This window comes from Diplotaxodon limnothrissa, linkage group LG4 (assembly GCF_057381915.1).
Source record: "Diplotaxodon limnothrissa isolate DT_005_m linkage group LG4, D_limnothrissa_male_GT1.1, whole genome shotgun sequence".
Lineage (NCBI taxonomy): Eukaryota > Metazoa > Chordata > Actinopteri > Cichliformes > Cichlidae > Diplotaxodon > Diplotaxodon limnothrissa.
The window spans coordinates 4,976,583-4,994,476 of record NC_140599.1 but is presented as its reverse complement, the minus strand read 5'-3'; the positions used below and the strand labels follow the sequence as shown (position 1 = coordinate 4,994,476).

At 43.0% G+C, this 17,894-nt stretch overlaps 1 protein-coding gene across 4 annotated transcripts in view; it reads left to right on the top strand.

The window, feature by feature from the left end:
- The window catches only part of hdac5 (histone deacetylase 5), a 71,475-nt gene extending 55,019 nt beyond the window's left edge, over positions 1–16,456 (top strand). For all 4 annotated transcript variants that reach the window (XM_085351309.1, XM_085351307.1, XM_085351306.1 and 1 more), the window contains 14 exons: positions 2,591–2,702; positions 3,930–4,063; positions 4,245–4,365; positions 4,927–4,976; positions 5,053–5,160; positions 5,248–5,303; positions 5,392–5,479; positions 7,422–7,541; positions 7,953–8,050; positions 8,234–8,352; positions 8,553–8,686; positions 9,140–9,221; positions 9,314–9,494; positions 9,664–16,456. In XM_085351309.1, the coding sequence (XP_085207435.1) occupies positions 2,591–2,702; positions 3,930–4,063; positions 4,245–4,365; positions 4,927–4,976; positions 5,053–5,160; positions 5,248–5,303; positions 5,392–5,479; positions 7,422–7,541; positions 7,953–8,050; positions 8,234–8,352; positions 8,553–8,686; positions 9,140–9,221; positions 9,314–9,494; positions 9,664–9,703 (1,443 nt within the window). In that variant the 3' untranslated portion in view covers positions 9,704–16,456. The remainder of the gene's footprint in view (positions 1–2,590; positions 2,703–3,929; positions 4,064–4,244; positions 4,366–4,926; positions 4,977–5,052; positions 5,161–5,247; positions 5,304–5,391; positions 5,480–7,421; positions 7,542–7,952; positions 8,051–8,233; positions 8,353–8,552; positions 8,687–9,139; positions 9,222–9,313; positions 9,495–9,663) is intronic.
- The last annotated feature ends 1,438 nt before the right edge of the window (positions 16,457–17,894 follow it).

Here is a 17,894-nt window from a genome sequence, read left to right as displayed (position 1 = left end):
CATCACTGACCGCCTTCCTGCTGTTTTGTATCTCGCTGCGTTTGCTCTGTTACAGCGGTTGCTTTGCGTTAGTGATCTGACTCATCCCAGCTAATGGTCGGCCACTTACTTCAGTCTAAAGCTGAGGTGGCTTCAGGTGTTTTTCACCCACGCGCAACTGTTTTCACACATAGCAATTCTGAGCTGCAGTACATTTACGTATCACTTCAGAGTATTCCTTTTGGGCTGAGCTCATTGCATAACGTGTCTTATCTGCTTTCAGGAAAAAGAACACACATTGAATTTTCCAAAATTTGCCAAACGCATATTTTTCTCGTCTTAGACGAGGCTAAGCGTTCTTGAAGAGCCAACTTATACAATGTGATGCTCAGACCACTTGGCAGTGTGCAGGGTGGTGACGTCTAACTGTGTGAGCACAACACTGTTCAAGGACTCTGACTGAACGTAAGGATCACTTTGCTCAAAGTGGATCAGTGATGCTAACTACATGAATTCTTTCCTATTTAGTCTGCCATCTGGTATTCTAAATATGTCGTTCCACAATCAGACTCTGATGCCAACATTTGGTATCAACAGTTGAATTGGCCAAAAACAGAAGGATGAGCTGAGCAACACCAAAAGACCACGGAGACTACACATGGCAGATAAAGGTGATAATCACAGTTGAGTTGTTTCCCTGGTAAACAAAAGCCCTACATAACATTGAGTAAAGTTGAGAACATTTAAATCTACAGTTAGTGAATGTAAGTAGAGTTTAACCTCAAAGTGAGTGGCTGCAGTGACGAGCACAAACAGCCAGATTAGAACAGCCTTACAAATGTGAAACATGATAAGAGCATGAACAGGGACAAGAAAGCATCATTATTCATACACCTGATCGCCTCTCCAACATAGTAGAGACGGCATTAAGGACGTACCTGTCATATCTAAGAAGTAAAGCCTCAACAGAAATACTTTAAGCCTGCCTTTTATCAAATGGCCAACAGAGGGCGACTTCACCAGCTCTGAAGAAGTGCCGACGTTTTTTTTGTAAACACTTCTGCGATGAGTTTATGGTCACAATCATTCAGTTCAGGTCACCACTCTTCTTTATTGATTATGTGACTGCAGGTGCAAACTGTACTTTCAATCAGATGCTGCAAAACTGATAAGATAGTGCTTCACAGTTCAGCCTTGCAATGGTCCAACAGAAGCACCTCTTCAGTGGTTACCAGCTTACCTGAGCACACAACACTGAAGCCACAGAAGGAGAACTCTCAGTTTTTGGTTTGGCTTCCGAATGTTTAAAGGTTTCTGATATACTCAGTTATGGTACACTGCTCTTGTTACTGTGGAGGGAGTGTGTATAAAAATAGCTGTAATTCCTAAATGCTTAATGCAAGATTTGTGGTCAGCCTCTTGAATTAAAGCTGAAGTTTCCACTTCAATCGCATCTTGATTGCTTCATTTCATTGATTTAGTACGGAGGCAACATTTCTGTAGGAAAATTGTGCTGCTATCTAAATACTTCTGGACCCGACCGTAAAGGTCCGTGTGTGACGTGCGTGCTAGCGGTCATTGAGTTTAAGTGCATTTAACCTGCACATTTCACTGTGTTTTTCAGTCATCTTTCTCTCTCCAGCCCCATGACACCTCTGACCCGTGTTCACTGTGGGTGGTACTTACTGAGAGGAGGGTTAAAGTGGATGCTGTGATTGTGGAGAAACAGCTTTATTTATTTATTTTTGCACCGGTACTTGATGAGTCATCAGAAGAAGAAGAAATCAGATGCTTAACCAAAACAAAACAAGATGGCATTTGAATATGAACAACTTCACTGCTTTTATGCAGCGTATACAGTAATATGCAAAATCAGAGGGAGGATGCTTCCTGGGAGACTGCATGATGAGATCAGGGCTCTGCAGGGGTTCACGTCCTCTGCTGCAGGACCTGTTGTTGCTCAGTACTGCAAGTATCAGGTTGGATGTTTGGGGCACGTTGTTGAACAGTGGAGGAAAGACAAAAGCCTTTAAAGCTGACCCAGCCTCAAGATAATGATGCACAGACACATACACACACACACACACTTGTTGATGCCGCAGTGACATCACCAGCTGATGACTCAACCACTGGACTCACCGCTGTGTGTGTATGTGTGTCCTGTATGTCTGTATATCTTCGAGTGTGTGTCTTTTAGTGTCCACCCACGCGTGATGAGTCACCCAGATCCCAGCAGGGAGCACAGCAACACTCCCTATATATAGACACCACAGAGTGTGTGTGTGTGTGTGAGGGGAGTGGTTACACAAACCTGAAATCTCACACACATACCATGAGGGGGTGGTGATCAGTTAGATTTCAGGACAGTCAGTCCAAATGTCATGAAAACGGAACACAATTTTTGTGAATGATACAATATTTTGAATAGTGATTTCAGTGTGTGTGTGTGTGTGTGTGCAGAGACAGAGAGACAGGACTGGTTTTAAGTGTGCTCTCCTCTTAAACACACACATCCTCCATCGCTGCAGTGAATGAGCTGATCTCTGATTCATCCTCCTGCAGTGAATCATTACTTTCTATCTCTTCTCTCCCTCCATCCCTGTCCCATCAGGCCTTGCAGCAGCTGGGTGTGTTCCAGTCCTCGTTGCCCCACAGACCCCTGGGTAGAGCGCAGTCCTCTCCTGCAGCTGCCGTTAATCCCATCAAACACCTCTTCACTACCGGTCAGTTTTCTGTGTTTGCGCTTCTTATGTGGTTGTGCGTGCGCACATCTGGTTTCCCATTGGTTAACAATGTGATGGTGTCAAGTCTGCCTACTGGAGGCCTCCATACTTGTTGCCTAGCAACAGGGAGCTGACTCTCTCGGTTGACGGTTCAGATGAACAGCGCATGAGCCCATCACTCGTACCTTGTTTTATATTTGATTATTTTCCAGTAAGAGCTCTTCCTGTTTTGATGTTGCATTGATGTGCTGGGACGAGAACGTGCAGGTCAGGTCAGGGTGTTCTTTACTGTATGCTCTGAATCCACAGGACAACAGCTCCATATGAGACTTCCTTGCATGAGTACTGTAAACTAAACTGTTACACAGAGGAGTCTGAGCACTTCACGTTTTAATCGCCTCACCTAGATTTACTTCAGCTCACACTGTGCAGCTGGCACACTTATAAAGTTTATTCAGACCGTAAGCTGCGTTCTTGGCATTTTCAAAGCCAGAGAGAGGGAGCGTCACAGTAATGACCTGTTCTGCTCCAAGTTTGAATTCTTGGATTTGAATCATAGTTCATAAGTAATCCTTATTCATCTCACACTGCGTCTGTTATTAAACAGATTTATTCTGGTATTAAATTAGCTTTTAAGTCTTTGGTACCAAATAAAGACTCAAACCATGAGTTTTGTGCTGTTGTTTTCCTAGTCCAGTTCTTTTATGTAGAAAAGGGTTCACTTTAACATGAGCTTAGCCTGAGATGGGGTCTGACCAGGATGAAACGAGGGCAGATCTGACAGATGTGGCCTTGTAAAAATGCAAGCTTGAAAACAGAGGCTCCAGAGAGCATGCTCATGTTAATCCTGATAATGAAAGCTGGTGATTAAGGTGACCCGTCTCTCTTTGACAGTTATTTCAGAGTAAACGTGTGGCTGTAAATTTTGAAATCTTAAATCTTCATAGATTGTGTTCTTATTGTGCTGTTGTGACTCATTTCATGCTTAAAGTGGATCTTTTGTTTTCCACTCCGTAACAGACCAACCAGTGTTAAATTCCAGTTTACGAATATAAAAACAGACTTTATGCAGCTGCACACAAATACATGTAATTGGTAGTTGCTCCTGACATCTTGTGGTGATCATTGGGTACTACAGCTGCTGTTGACCCGGTGTCCATACCACTGAACTACAGGCTTTTATTTCATTGCAATATCTGTGTGTATCTTTTTCCTCTCCCTCTCCAGGGCTCGTATATGACAGTCTGATGCTGAAACATCAGTGTGTGTGTGGGAACGCTCACATCCACCCAGAGCATGCTGGGAGAGTTCAGAGCATCTGGTCCAGACTGCAGGAGACAGGCCTGCTGGGCCGCTGTGAGGTACACACACATTCTTAAGTTTCAGATAAGGCCTTCACACTGACAGCAGAGCCTGCAATGATTTGTTCAATTCAGTTTATTGATTTATACACTGTGTAAAAGCAAGTACAGCACATCTGTCATTTCTTGCAAAGTTGATTTTGTTGTATGCAAACATTACTCTCTGTCTGTGTGTGAGCAGAGGATTCGTGGGCGTAAAGCATCTCTGGATGAGATCCAGTCCGTCCATTCAGAGTTCCACACCCTGCTGTATGGAACCAGTCCGCTCAATCGGCACAAACTGGACCACAAGAAGCTGCTCGGTACCCGTCTGTCTGTCTAACTGTCTGTCTACACTTTCTATACACTGAAGCTTGACTAAAGTAAATCTGTAAATTATAAATTACAGAGTAAATTATAGAGAAAAATGCAGCCCTGGCTTAACTTTTGCTGTACGAGTTAGCATGAGTTTTATCGCTTCTTTAAATGTTCCTGTTTAATTTTTAGAAATAAAGCAATACATCAATCAGACACCCAGATCAATTATCCTCACAGTAACTCCACAGAGGAAAATAAGACAGGAATGTCACAGCATCCTTACTGTAAATAAGCTCAGGACCCAGCAGTGTGTCCACTGTAACTGAATACTTTACCCAGGAAACATCATTTGTAATTACATAAAGGTTGATAACATTGAGATGTCGTGATGACTGAGTGTGTGTTCTGACAACCCAGTTATGGTCCTTCCATCCTGTGTTTGGCTGTTGCCTGTGTGGGTGTCGTACCCACTTTACTGTTTGCCTGTTATTATTATTTCCACTTGTGATAAATGTATCGAGCACTTCCTGTGCCGTAACCTCAACTCTGGCTGATTTTCGTTCCAGGTCCGATTAGCCAGAAGATGTACGCTGTTCTTCCCTGTGGAGGAATAGGGGTGAGATTCTCTCTTTCTAGCTGGTCTGCCTGTGTTAGTGTTAGCCCTGGTCTGAACTGTGTGCTGCCCCCTGCAGGTGGACAGCGACACAGTGTGGAATGAGATGCACTCATCGGCTGCAGTGCGCATGGCGGTGGGCTCGGTCATCGAGCTGGCCTTCAGAGTGGCTGCAGGGGAGTTAAAAGTAAGGCTTTCACCGAGGCAACCACAAACCATGAGTGTGAGCTCATGCTGCGTGCGCGTCCCCCTCACTCTGTGCTTGTTTCTCTAGAATGGCTTCGCAGTTGTTCGTCCTCCAGGGCACCATGCTGAGGAGTCCACGGCTATGTCAGTACACCTGTCACAGAATTCTGACTACATTTCTCTCACTACATCTCCAGCTTGACTAATATGTTTTTTTAATGTGTTTGCACAGGGGCTTTTGTTTCTTCAATTCAGTCGCCATTACTGCCAAGCTGCTGCAGCAGAAACTTGGAGTGGGCAAGATCCTCATTGTGGACTGGGTGAGAGGGCAGACACACACACACACAGTCATGTTTTCATATTTTTGTGGGGACATCTAATTGACATAATGCTGTCAGCCTAAACCTAAACCTAACTGTAACCCTGACACTAAAATCACATCTCAAAAATGCCTTAAGCCCGTTCAGTTATCTTAGTGAGGACCTTCATTGACATAATGGTTTCCCTAGCCCCTTACCCTAACCCAGGGGTGTCAAAATCAAATACACAGTGGGCCAAAATTCAAAACTGGATCAAAGTCGCGGGCTAACGTTAATATTTATTGAAAAAAATCTTCCTCCAAATATAGCAAGGAATCTTTTCTTATGGACTCAAACAAGTTTTGCTGAAAATCTGAATATGGAACAAGCAAAGCTTAATACTGAACAATATATATAACTATATAAACGTATGTATAACTTAAAATTGCACACATGCAAAATCAAAATTCCAATTAAATAACACATCAGTGGAATTCATTTCTTAAATAAAAATGTATTTGCAGCCTTCTGAATTAAATTTTATCATTTTATCATTTATCAGATTTTCATCATATTCTCCCACCTGTCCAGAAAGCTCCTGTTTTCTGCCTTTCTTTTTGCCATTTTGGAATAGATAGCATGGCAGTATTTGCATGGTTGCTATGGCTATGGTCAACAGAGGAGAGGGTGCTAATGGGTCCTGTCATGACTGACGCGCCGAAACACCAACAGAGCATTCTGGGAATTGTAGTATTAGCAGTACATGCACTGTATAATACTGGCAGGCCAGCTCTGATAGTAATTTTGTATGGTTTCGCGGGCCACCTATGCCCTAACCATTAAAAATGAATGCCTAACCCTAATACCTAACCATAACCTAATTGTAACCCTGACACTAAAACCACATTTCGAGCCTCAAAAAGGCTTCAAACGTGTGAGGACCAGTGTGTGTGTGTCCTCACAAGTGACTGTTGGTTTTCACAAGTATAGTAGAATGCAGATTTCGGTCCTCACAAAGATAGCTAGACAGGAACACACAGTTTCTCTATGACTATAGAAAACATTATATTTACATACATTTTTTAGGCATTTCATATTTAATAGAAAGTGTAATAATAACTTCATTTTTACTCCAAACTTCCCCCCCTGAACAGATGAATGCTTCTTCAGTTTGGGTGAAACAGATTCATGTTAATACATTCATCTATCAATGTACTGAAAGATGAATGTATTAATGATGCAGCTGGAAGCAGGATTTAGGCTTACTGGGGTAAGATCAGGGTTAAATGTGACTGTTCATTATTGCAGGTGAAGTGACGTGATTGGACAAAGATAATTTGAGTAAATACAAAATGCACTATTTGAATAATGATTTCATGTGTTAAAGGATAAAGAAAAGCTATCCAAACCTACCTTTTGTGTATGTAGCCTAGTGGACTCATTGTATCTTTGTTAAATTATGAATTATTTGTGATTCACCACATTTTATTAGGATATCACAGTTCAGTTTTGCTAGCCACACCCAGACCTGATTCCTAGCAGACCTGCCGAATCAAGACATCAGTTATAGCGTCAGTACACCCTCTACATCGGTCCTTTCACTCACACAATGTTATCACACAGTCATTTCTATTTATCCCGCTTTAACTCTCAGAAAGCTGCTGAAGTATTCTCCATCTATCTGTCTGGAAATGGTTATAAAACCGTTTCTAACGCTTTAAGACTCCAGTGAAAAACAGTTAGAGCAAAAGGAAAACAAAGCCATGTCTCACATTTACCAGAACAGCATCTTGACGATCCCTGAGAGTTTTGGGAAAACATTTTTTTAAAAGGTTTTAAAAAGTTAAACTAAAAGGGAAATGAATCTGAGTGAAAGGCTAACCCGTCCCTGTGTGTCCACTGCGTCTGTACCATACGTTCCCTCTAACCTTCTCTCTGACGCTGCTGTGATATGTCACTGCAGGACATTCACCATGGCAACGGCACTCAGCAGGCCTTCTATAGTGACCCCAACGTCCTCTACATTTCCCTCCATCGCTACGACGACGGAAACTTCTTTCCTGGCAGCGGCGCTCCAGAGGAGGTAATCACATAATCCCACCGGTCATTCTGTGGGTGTGAGGATTCGACAAACCAAAAGTTTCAACCTTGGCTGACCAAACTGGCCAAAAAGATCTCCACTTGCATAATGTAGTGCACAGGAACGAACAAGAGGCAAATCAACGAGAAGCGGTGGCTATTTGAGTTTAAATGGCAAATATGGTCACAGGAGAGAAAAGACCTGATTGCAGGATGCAGGAGGCCAATGACTGAGAAAGCAACAAGAATACAGAGAGAGATTAACTGATGGTGAACAGGCAGGCAGACAGCTGGAGGCTCAAAGACACAAAGTGAAACTGACAGAAATGCAAAGACAGCAGAGTTTACAAACAGAATGGCTAAAGACACGTGATGATGATTGTTGCTCTGTCCCTGTTTGTCCTGCTGTCTGCAGGTGGGATCAGGTGCAGGTGTTGGTTTTAATGTGAACATAGCGTGGACCGGGGGAGTAGATCCCCCAATGGGTGATGTGGAGTACCTCACTGCTTTCAGGTAAAACTTTTCAACGTGGAGATTTCATCGTTTCGTGATGTTTGTACTGCCATGTATGCATTTGAATGGTGTTAATTCAGGTTTGCAACATAAGTGGAATCAAATTCTGTTGTTGTTGTGTGTGTGTGTGTGTGTGTGTGTGTGTGTGTGTGTGTGTGTGTGTGTGTGTGTGTGTGTGTGTAGGACTGTGGTGATGCCCATCGCTCAACAGTTCAGTCCAGATGTGGTCCTGGTGTCAGCAGGCTTCGATGCAGTGGAGGGTCATCAGTCTCCTCTGGGAGGCTACAATGTCTCTGCCAAATGTGAGTACAGCCTTTAGTTTGTTTTAATTTGGGGTTTTTGCTCAACTTCTTTTTTCTTTTTTGACCACAGCTGTTTTTCAACAGTAAGACAACAAACGAATAGAAACATGCTGGCTCTCTACAGAGCCGTCTTCTGAGGAGTCTATGTGACTATGGTTCACATGCAGTGTTTCTCACGTGTGACGGTTGTGTGTTGGCAGGTTTTGGTCAGCTAACGCAGCTGCTCATGGGTCTGGCGGGTGGGCGGGTTGTTATGGCGCTGGAGGGCGGTCATGACCTCACCGCTATCTGTGACGCATCGGAGGCCTGCGTCTCTGCGCTTCTGGGAGACCCGGTGAGAGTCAGAGTCTAATATTTATGTCTTAACCTTAGACTTTTACCACCTGGAGGTGTTAGCCACAACAGTATGGAACAACAACACCAGTGTTTACAAGGTTTTGTGATGGTTTGAGGTGACTGAGCGCAAACTGCAATTACTGCTTTGTCCAAATAAATTCACTCAAATGATGGAAAATCTGCTTCGTAGCTTTCTTACTGGGACAAAAGCTATGAAGCCGATTACACTGTGATACACACACAACCACATTCACACCATGTAGTGCATGTCTTTGGACTGTGGGAGGAAGCCAGAGTATCCACTAACTCATAAACTAATAAAGAGATAAAGCATGTTAGCTAGCCTGTTCTGTGATTCAGTGATGAGAACATCACTCCTCACTGGTCAGCAGACTTTCTTGAAGTGTTGAGCACTTATTTTTTGGTTTTCCCTTCTCTCTGTCTCCGTCAGTGCGACTCTGTGTTTCAGTGGCCTCAGGAGCAGCCCTGTCCAAAAGCCTACGCCTCCCTGGAGAGAGTAATAGAGATCCAGAGTAAGAAACGCTCGCTAAACTGCCAGAAACCCATGAGATCGTATCTTCTCAACTTCCTGATTGTATTTCTTTCTCTCACTGTGTCCCTGCAGGTAAACACTGGTCCTGTCTCCAGAGTTTGTCTCAGACCAGTGGACACTCACTACTCGACGGCCCCTTGGGGGCTCAAGGCCAGTCAGAGAAGGATGAGGCGGAAACGGTCAGCGCCATGGCGTCTCTGAGCGTTGATGTTGAGCAGCCAGGCTCTGTTCCTGATAGCACAGAAACCAGCAGGTCAGCAGTGCACAGTGAAAGCTTTATGCTACAGGGCCAGGAGAGCACGCATGTCATCCAAGAACATTAGTGTTGTAATTCACAATGAAATGAAACGAATCATGTTTTCAAACAAATTCTCAGGCTTGTATTTATTCATTTATGTTGTTTTGCTTTGACCTTCTCTCAGGTCCACAGAGGAACCAATGGAAGAGGAGCCCTTTTCGTAGGAGGAGCTTAAACAAGAAGCCCACCAAACTTCCACTTACATCTCCTTCTAGCACCTCTCTTTCTCTTCCTCTTCCTCCATGGAGTGTGCATTGGTAAACACAACACACACACACAGAGCGCAGTCGTGCTGTTGTGGAGGACTCCAACTGGCAAAGGAGAACTTAACGGAGGAGAAACCGTGTCATGCGAAAACATGGATGCACTTCTTTTCTCTACTGTTTCGTCCATGCAAGGAGGAGCAGACGACTTGTTAGCACCTCCGTGGGTCTCAGCAGAGAGGGAGCCCTTGAATATTTGACCACCTGTACACAGCACCACTGAAATGTTCTCTTCCACCCTCCAATCATTCTCGTGACCTTTTTATTCCATCCCTGCTCCTTTGTTTCCACTGAGGGACGATGACTGTGGAAAAACTTGAATCTTAAATGCCGCACACCAAGCGGACGACTGGTCCTCTTGCGTGTGTCGAGCGCAGGGTTGCCCGTTGGAGGAAATAACTGGTTTTAATATTCGCAGGGGAGGAGGAGGAACTAGGTGCCTTTTTTTCTGTCCACAAAAACTAAAACTAAGTCCAGAAAACACAAACCACCACCGCAGCACCTCAGTACAGCAACCAGCTGATCAGGACTGAAGAAGCACACTTTTAAACACACACGCAAACACACACACACACACGCTGTTGTTGATCCAGTTGGTCACTTCATTTCTGAGTCCTTGTTTCTTCATCTGGATGCCTTAGTTTGTCCCAGTCTCACTATTTAGCAGCCTGTAGAGAGATGGAGAGAGAGACTCATGAGCTCATGTAAATACATATTCTGCTTCTTGACTATTTTTTAATATCTGGCTATATTGCAAAAGACTGAGTTTTGCTTTTTTTCACATTTTTGAGGGAAGAAACCCCTCTAAAGCCATCCTCACACACTAGAACTCTCCAGTAAAAATCTCAGTTGAATATTAGTAATAAGATTAAAATAATATTCAATCAGACTTTTGTGGAATCTGGTGGAAGCGTCTCAGGATCAGATCAGCTTTAGCAGGATTCATGTAACTAATGAAACTGCAACACCCATCAGTCCTCTCTCTCCCTCGCTCTGTCTTTATCATTTGTGTTGATCTAGTCATGTGACCTAAACCCTGCACCTTCTTCTTTGAAGGAGGGGACTGTGGGATTGTACTTTTGAAACACCGCAGTGACCACCACGTCCCACGTTATCTTTCTCTCTCTCTCTCTCTCTCTCTCTCTCTTTTTTAAAAAAAATAATTGTAATATTTCCTGTTTGGTGTAAATAGCGTCTCCTGTCCTGTTGGCCATGGTTACATCACAGCAGGTTTGGTGTGGTCACTTTTCTATATCTGTACATACACATATGTATAAAACCACAAAAGACTTTCTCTTTTTGTATAAAAAAGCAAAAACAATATTCTATATAAATATATATATGTAAACAGTGTTTTATCCAATCAGATTGGATTTCTGAATATATTCTATTTGAAGATTTGAAGTTTGAAAAGGTTTGGCTGTTAGACAGGAAGTAAGCACATGGTCTGATGCGATCAGACCACGACCTGTTTGTTTGTTTGTTTATAGATGCTCAGGATGGCTGAATATTGTTGTGTTGGAGGGGGGGTGGTCAGCAAGCTCTAGTTCTTCTAGCAGGACTAGCGCTGCCCTCCGCAGGCAAACAGCAGCAACTACAGAAAGGTGATATTAAGGTCAAAAGTCATGGCTGAGTAAAATAGGCTGGTCCAGTGATTATGTGTTTTTGTAGTCCAAATGACGCTAGCTCCTCCAGAGACTGTGGTATTCATTCTACATATCACACGATGGTACCAAATCATGAGCCCTGTAATTCTCATATGTTAGGTTTGTATCAGCTCTGATCCAGGAAGCAGTGAAGCAATGATGGTCACTTGATGGATCGTGAAATGAGGTACAGCAGGAGTGTTGAAAACAGCCTCGCTGGATGGATGACAGTCAGACCTCTTAAATGCTGTTAAACTCACTACCATCCATTTTCTAGAGGTCACAGCAACAGTCTAAGCAGACATGCTAAGACGGTCTTCCTCAGCCACGCCCTCCATCTCTTCTGGGGTGATAAATGGGTGTTCCCATTCCAGCGTGCCCTGGTTCTGCCCCACATTTAGTTGGACATGCCCAAAACACCTCACCCAGAAAGCATAATCACCACCTTACCACAGTGGAGGGCTTTGGCTGAGTGATCCCATGGGTTCAGAAGTCATTGTTGCCCCTTGTAGGGTCTGTCAGGGTGAAGTGGTCCTGGGTGAGGACCAGGGGATCAGCCAGAGCCTAGACCATGAGGCTGGACTGGGATATTGGTATTTCATCCCCAGCTGTCCACAGTAAACTTGAATAAACTCACTACAAACTGATTACAATCAAGGTGAAATAAGCAGTAAGTACTGAGAGCGAGGAAAACCTGCTTCCTCAGGTATTATTGGACGTGGTTTGCACCAACTTTAATGGAGAAGACCGTTTTTTGTTGAGGACACATCAGGAAGCTGCATGCATGAGTTAGCAGTAAATGTCCAGGTTGGCACTTGGATTGCCTGAATTGCTGTTAAAGCTACATGATTCTCAGTTTGTGCATGTTCAAATTGGGATGTTATCACTAGTTTTCCAATGGTGAACAGACACAGGTCTAAAGGTGTGTATTTCTAATGGGAGCAAATATAATCCTGCATATATAATCCTAAACAAATATGAGGAATTTAAAGATATAATCCAGGCTGAAAGCTACACAGCAGCTGTAGCCAAAGCTGGCAGAAAAATGTGCAACTCAGCAGGCTTATCAATATCACTGTTACATCAATAGATCACAGGGAGATCCGCCTAGAATTAGAATTTCTTGATAGATTCATTTTCTGTTTTCTCATATTGTTTAGTTGCATCCTCGTGTCGAGATGATTTCTCATTTCAAGCTTGTTCTTTTTCAAATTAAGACTTAAGAGCATTGCTCAGATTTTTTAACAGTCTCGTTTGAGTCAAAAAAAAGTACATGCTTTGTTTATTCTAAGGTTTTAAGTATCGGGCATAAACAAAATGACTGAGTCGTCACCAGCTCTTTAAATGAGGTCATTACAAAGTCAGATAAATAAAAGCTGGGATAATTCAGTAGTTTGTAGAAGCACAAGCAGCAGTAACCGCTGTATGACTATCATTTCCTCACACTGTTGGAGGAACAGCTCTTCTTTACAACATTGCTTTAGTTCATACCCGAGGTGCTCTGCCTGGGTTCATGTCAGTTTCTCTGACCTTGGGGTGATTCTGAGGTTGCACTTTATCTGATTATGTACTGATATGTGAAACATTAGAAGTTACATAGGGCGTACTTTCTTATTACCACGACTATATATCATGGTGACTTACATCCAATGAACAGAGCGCATATGAAGGCTGTTAAAACTTTTAACACAAATTTCGCTTCCATTCTGTGACAATGACTGAGAATGCATCGTGTGCTGTTCCTGGATCAGTGCTGACAATCCACTATTTTCAGTGCAGTAATGAAGGAGCGAGTGCTTTGTTACATGATATAATCCTCACATCCTCATTAAAAAAGTGCAGTCAAATTGCACCACTCATGAAATCTTTAAAGTGAATGTTTGAAAGTGTTGAGGTTTGTTCAGTCTCAAAAACTCAACCTACCCAACTTCAGGCTCAAGCCTGCTGACTGCTGTTTGGCCACCACCTTCCCATTCTGACCAATCACACAGAAGCTTCAGAGCTGGACCGGCCTATTATGAAAACCTATTGAAACTCAACTCAGAAACACTATACTGGGACGTCAGGGGACTAACTCTGATCGACGTAATCGTCAACCTCACTAAACTTCATTTCCCAGGACCCTTTGTGGTGTTCTAGCCGACGCTGCTACCTCTGGGTCTCGTCCATTTAAAGCAATACCACAGTGGTAGAACTGCAGTGACGGGAACAGAGCGAGAAGGCCATAGCAACCGATGATCGGAGGAACTCTCTGTACCTTTTTACACAGTGTGGTTGAGTGCTCTTTGTGTATATTATCTGTCAGGTGGAATGGAGAGGCAGTATTGATTGATTGATTTATTGACCTGTGTTTCCAGGTGGTTTAGTGTAGTCTTTTTGTACTATTGTAAACACTAAGGGCATTTTGTCCATTTAACACGCAGTCAGTAATAGCAGCGCCTTGCGTCGGGTTCGTGGGGGCCGTAGAGTGAGCGAGAGCTGGACAGGTCGATCGTTTTAATGACCCGACACCGCAGTGCTACACGGGGTCAGCTTCTGAGCTCGACTGGAGTTCATGCAAGCACAAAGGGAGCAAATGAAGAACTTTGGAGGCAAGCAGCAACTACCACAGGTGTTGGTTCAGATGAAAAATACCTTAACATTTATAAAAATGAGTAACAACAAGTAAAAGATTCACTTTGTTAAAGGATCTTCCATTCCCTCAATAACTAGACTAGCATCTTGTGGGCATCATGGTCACTGTGGCCTAAACCAGCGGTCCCCAACCTCTTTTGCGCCACAGACCGGTTTATGTCTGACAATATTTTCACCGACTGGCCTTTAAGGTGTAGCGGGTAAATGCAACAAAATAAAACCAGTACCAGTACCAAAAAAAAGAAGATTTATTCATAACACACGGAAAGGACCCAGGGAAACCGAGTTAACGAAAAAAACGATAAAAAAATAATGCTAAAAAACCCTGAAAACCATGAATTTCACACCTGAGCCTCAATACTCGCATCCCGGCACCAAACTACTCATGGACCGGTACCAGTCCCAGGCCCGGGGGTTGGGGACCGCTGGCCTAAACTGTTAAACCAGTGAAGAAGAAAAGACTGAGTTGATGTAGTTAAACAGTAAGACTTTGTTTTCCATTTTAGAAAAGATGATATAGAAATGTAGTTTTGCTTTTTGTAATAATTAGGAAAAAGGTTCAGTAGCAGCAATTAGCATCTAATCTAATTGGTAGGTTTTCCTTTGAGATGCAAACAAGTGAAGAGAAACCAGTAAAATGGAAACAACCAATAAATCAGATGTTGGTTTTCTAAGTCCTTTGATTTGGAAGTGCACACAATTTTTCCAATTTTCCTTGTTCTTGCATTCACAAAGGGAACAAATTGTTAGTTGATTTCCTGTAAATCAAGTTTGGATAACAATTTAGGTATTTTCAAGAATTAAAATCACATTAAAAAAAAGCCTTGACCCAACAAGTCAACATGTAAACCTATAAGAGCTCATGATTAGCTACCTTATCTCGCTAGGTCAGACTTATTTTGTGGTTTTTATTAGTTCCACAATAAAAATTAAAGATTTAAAAGAATTAGAAAAAAAATAACAGGAAAATCCTCCCAAGATGTTGTTCAGATGGGTTTCTTGCAAACTCAGTCGGATCTAGAAACGGAATTGCCAAGCGAGCAAAACTTGACACCAGCAAAGTTTCCAAAGTATATGACGGCAAACGTTTATCCCTTTCTTCACACATGGTTGTGAACAGTTCTAAACTTTGCTCATCTTTAAAAATACCCAAATTTCATATTAGCATTACTGTCCAAGATTCGATTTTGAGTGAGCTCCTCTGTGTCGTCGTAGTCGACAGATGCGATGGACAAACCTGGCCTAATTTGGAAAAACTGAATGAACCACTTGTGGTTGCGTTGATTTAGCACGTTACCAAGAGACGGCCAAACCCTTCAGCTGTAGTGGTTGCTGCTTGGTGTCGAGGACACTTATGAGCACAGATCGAGGTGGGAAACATTGGGATCTTGCCTCAGCACGGGGGCTGATTGCGCTAGCTGGAAGAGCCCAAAGAGAAGAGGGAAGGGAATGGAGAACTCTTTCAGGACACCGTGCTGATGCAGAGAGATGGTTTGGGTTGTCAGGGCACCTCCCCAGCCTGGAGGCCACATAGCTTTACTGCTGCTGCCACCCACACGACACTGAGGTGAAACGCACACAGTCACACACACTCGGACTATTTTGCTACGAGTTGATACTGTGTATTTCTTGATATGTTTGATACTGTGGTGTAAATGTAGTGTCCTGCTATCATGCGGTGTTCAGGGGCGGGGGTGGGAGAGCGGTACATTTGGGCTGTCGGGTGGGAGGGAGACAGAGGAGGTTCGCCCTCTCTCCCTCATTTACCTCCTGTTTTTTGAGGGGAGACGTTCTCTCTGTTACCTTTCACTCGTTTCAGCTCGCGCCTGAAACGTTGTTTTTTTCTTTTCGGGAAACGCCATTTTTGTTGAAACTGATCACGAGCACATTCCTGACTCTTCTCTGTCTGTGCTGTTGTTTTCTCCAGATTCTTGCCTGTTGCGACGATATAACATGTGTCTAGTTCTTGCTGACTCACATGTATATAAAGTGCATATATGTGTACACATGTGCAATACACGCTATTCGAGCAATCTATTACTGTGACTATTATTGATGATGATACTTGTCCCTTTTTTGAAGTTTCAGCCTGTTTTTTGTTTGTTTTGTTTATTTTTTGTTCCCCTCCTCGTCCTGATTTGCTGTTGATGGATTGTGTTGCAGGAGCCTAAAAAGGGAAGGTGACTATTGTGATTCTTCACGCTCAGTTTCATTTCAGGGGTTTGTGGACATTTTAACGAAGCCCTTTTTTTATTACTCTCGCTGTAATGTTGTGATGTTGACCCTGATTACCTGTTTCTCTGTTTTTTCTTTTTGTTGTTTTTTTTAAGTGGGCTTGTTGTTAAATTTGTCTGGAAACTCAATAAAGCAATTCACCGATGGTCTGTGCAGTAACTTGTATTCTGAAACTTACAGAGCGCTTTTCTAGTCTCAGATACAGCAAGAGGCTGTCTGTATACAGACTATGGATTGTTTGTAAAGCCTGAAAGTTGCCATCATGATGTGATCAACTGGCGCTAACTCTTGAAGGAATTCAGCTCGACTTTTGAAATTGATACCACAGGCGCGTCCACTAGGAGGCTGAGAGCTACCCTGGTGGGTGGCAGTATTTTTGAACTCTTTGTTCAGTTTAGCTTTTTGACTGTCTTGATTTTCTCGAGCCAGAAGTGAGCATATTTGAGCTAGCAAGCGTGGTTATCGAGCTGAAGCAAGCCAAAACTGAAGCTCAGGCGTGTCTGTACCACACAGCGAACCATATTGTTTCATATGATTCCAGTAAAATGGTTTAAAGATGACTCACAAGTCCACTTCTAATTAGCAAAGATGAGGTCTGTGTTGGAACATCTGTCCATGGCTAACTAAGCCTTAACAAAACAGCAGCTGAAATTAGCCATAGACTGAATTTCATTGTTGAAGTTGGGGTTTTTGATGTGATCGACTTGTCTTTCAAGTGGCCTGTAGAGCAAGTGCTCGGGGTTGTACAGCCTATTGGCTGCTTGCTGAAAAGTCATACAGTGCACGAGGAGAACCCTCCTCTGAAAACTCTGGATTGGAGAATGGAGACCAAACTTTTGAAGTAATCATCGTTATGGACACTGTTAGCTTAGCACTAAATCGCTATGAGCCTTTGAATCGCATTTGGATAAGGTTTTATATTTGGTGTAGACATGAGAGCATCATTAACCTTATGTTGTTTATGCCCTACTGTCAGTCATTAGTGTGATCGTAAGGTCATATCTGAAACAACTCTTCCACTTGTTAGATCAGCTTAGGCAAAAAGGAAACAGGACACACACACACACAAATGCTTTCTAGGCTCATTCAAAATGCATCTGCTCCTCTAAGAGTGTGTTCACACAACCTTATTGATTAGTATATTTATTTTTCTTCCAACTCCTCTGCAGTTTGTTTGAGGAAAGGGCCAGATCTCATTCTAATCCATCTCCATTAGCATGTGTCCTCATTATGGGATGCAGCAGAGCACTCACACCATAGAAACTGATTCTACTAGGAGCAGCTCGACAATGTTTCTCTGTGCAGCAGGAGAACACTTTTTAGGTTTCTGGGTAAAAGGGAAGTGAACCAAGTTCCCAAACTGGTCGTGCCTCAGGTCTTCTTTGGGCAGAACCAGGCCAACGGTTCAACAAGGCCACAAAGATGAAGTTGCATCTTACAATCCACCATGTAGGAGTTTAAACATCTTTGCCAGGTCACAGACATTTTTATCAGTAATGACAACTTATTTGTGAACAACTCATTTGTGAGGAAAAGACCCACTGACTGATCTGCTTTTATGCTAACTGTGACAGGCC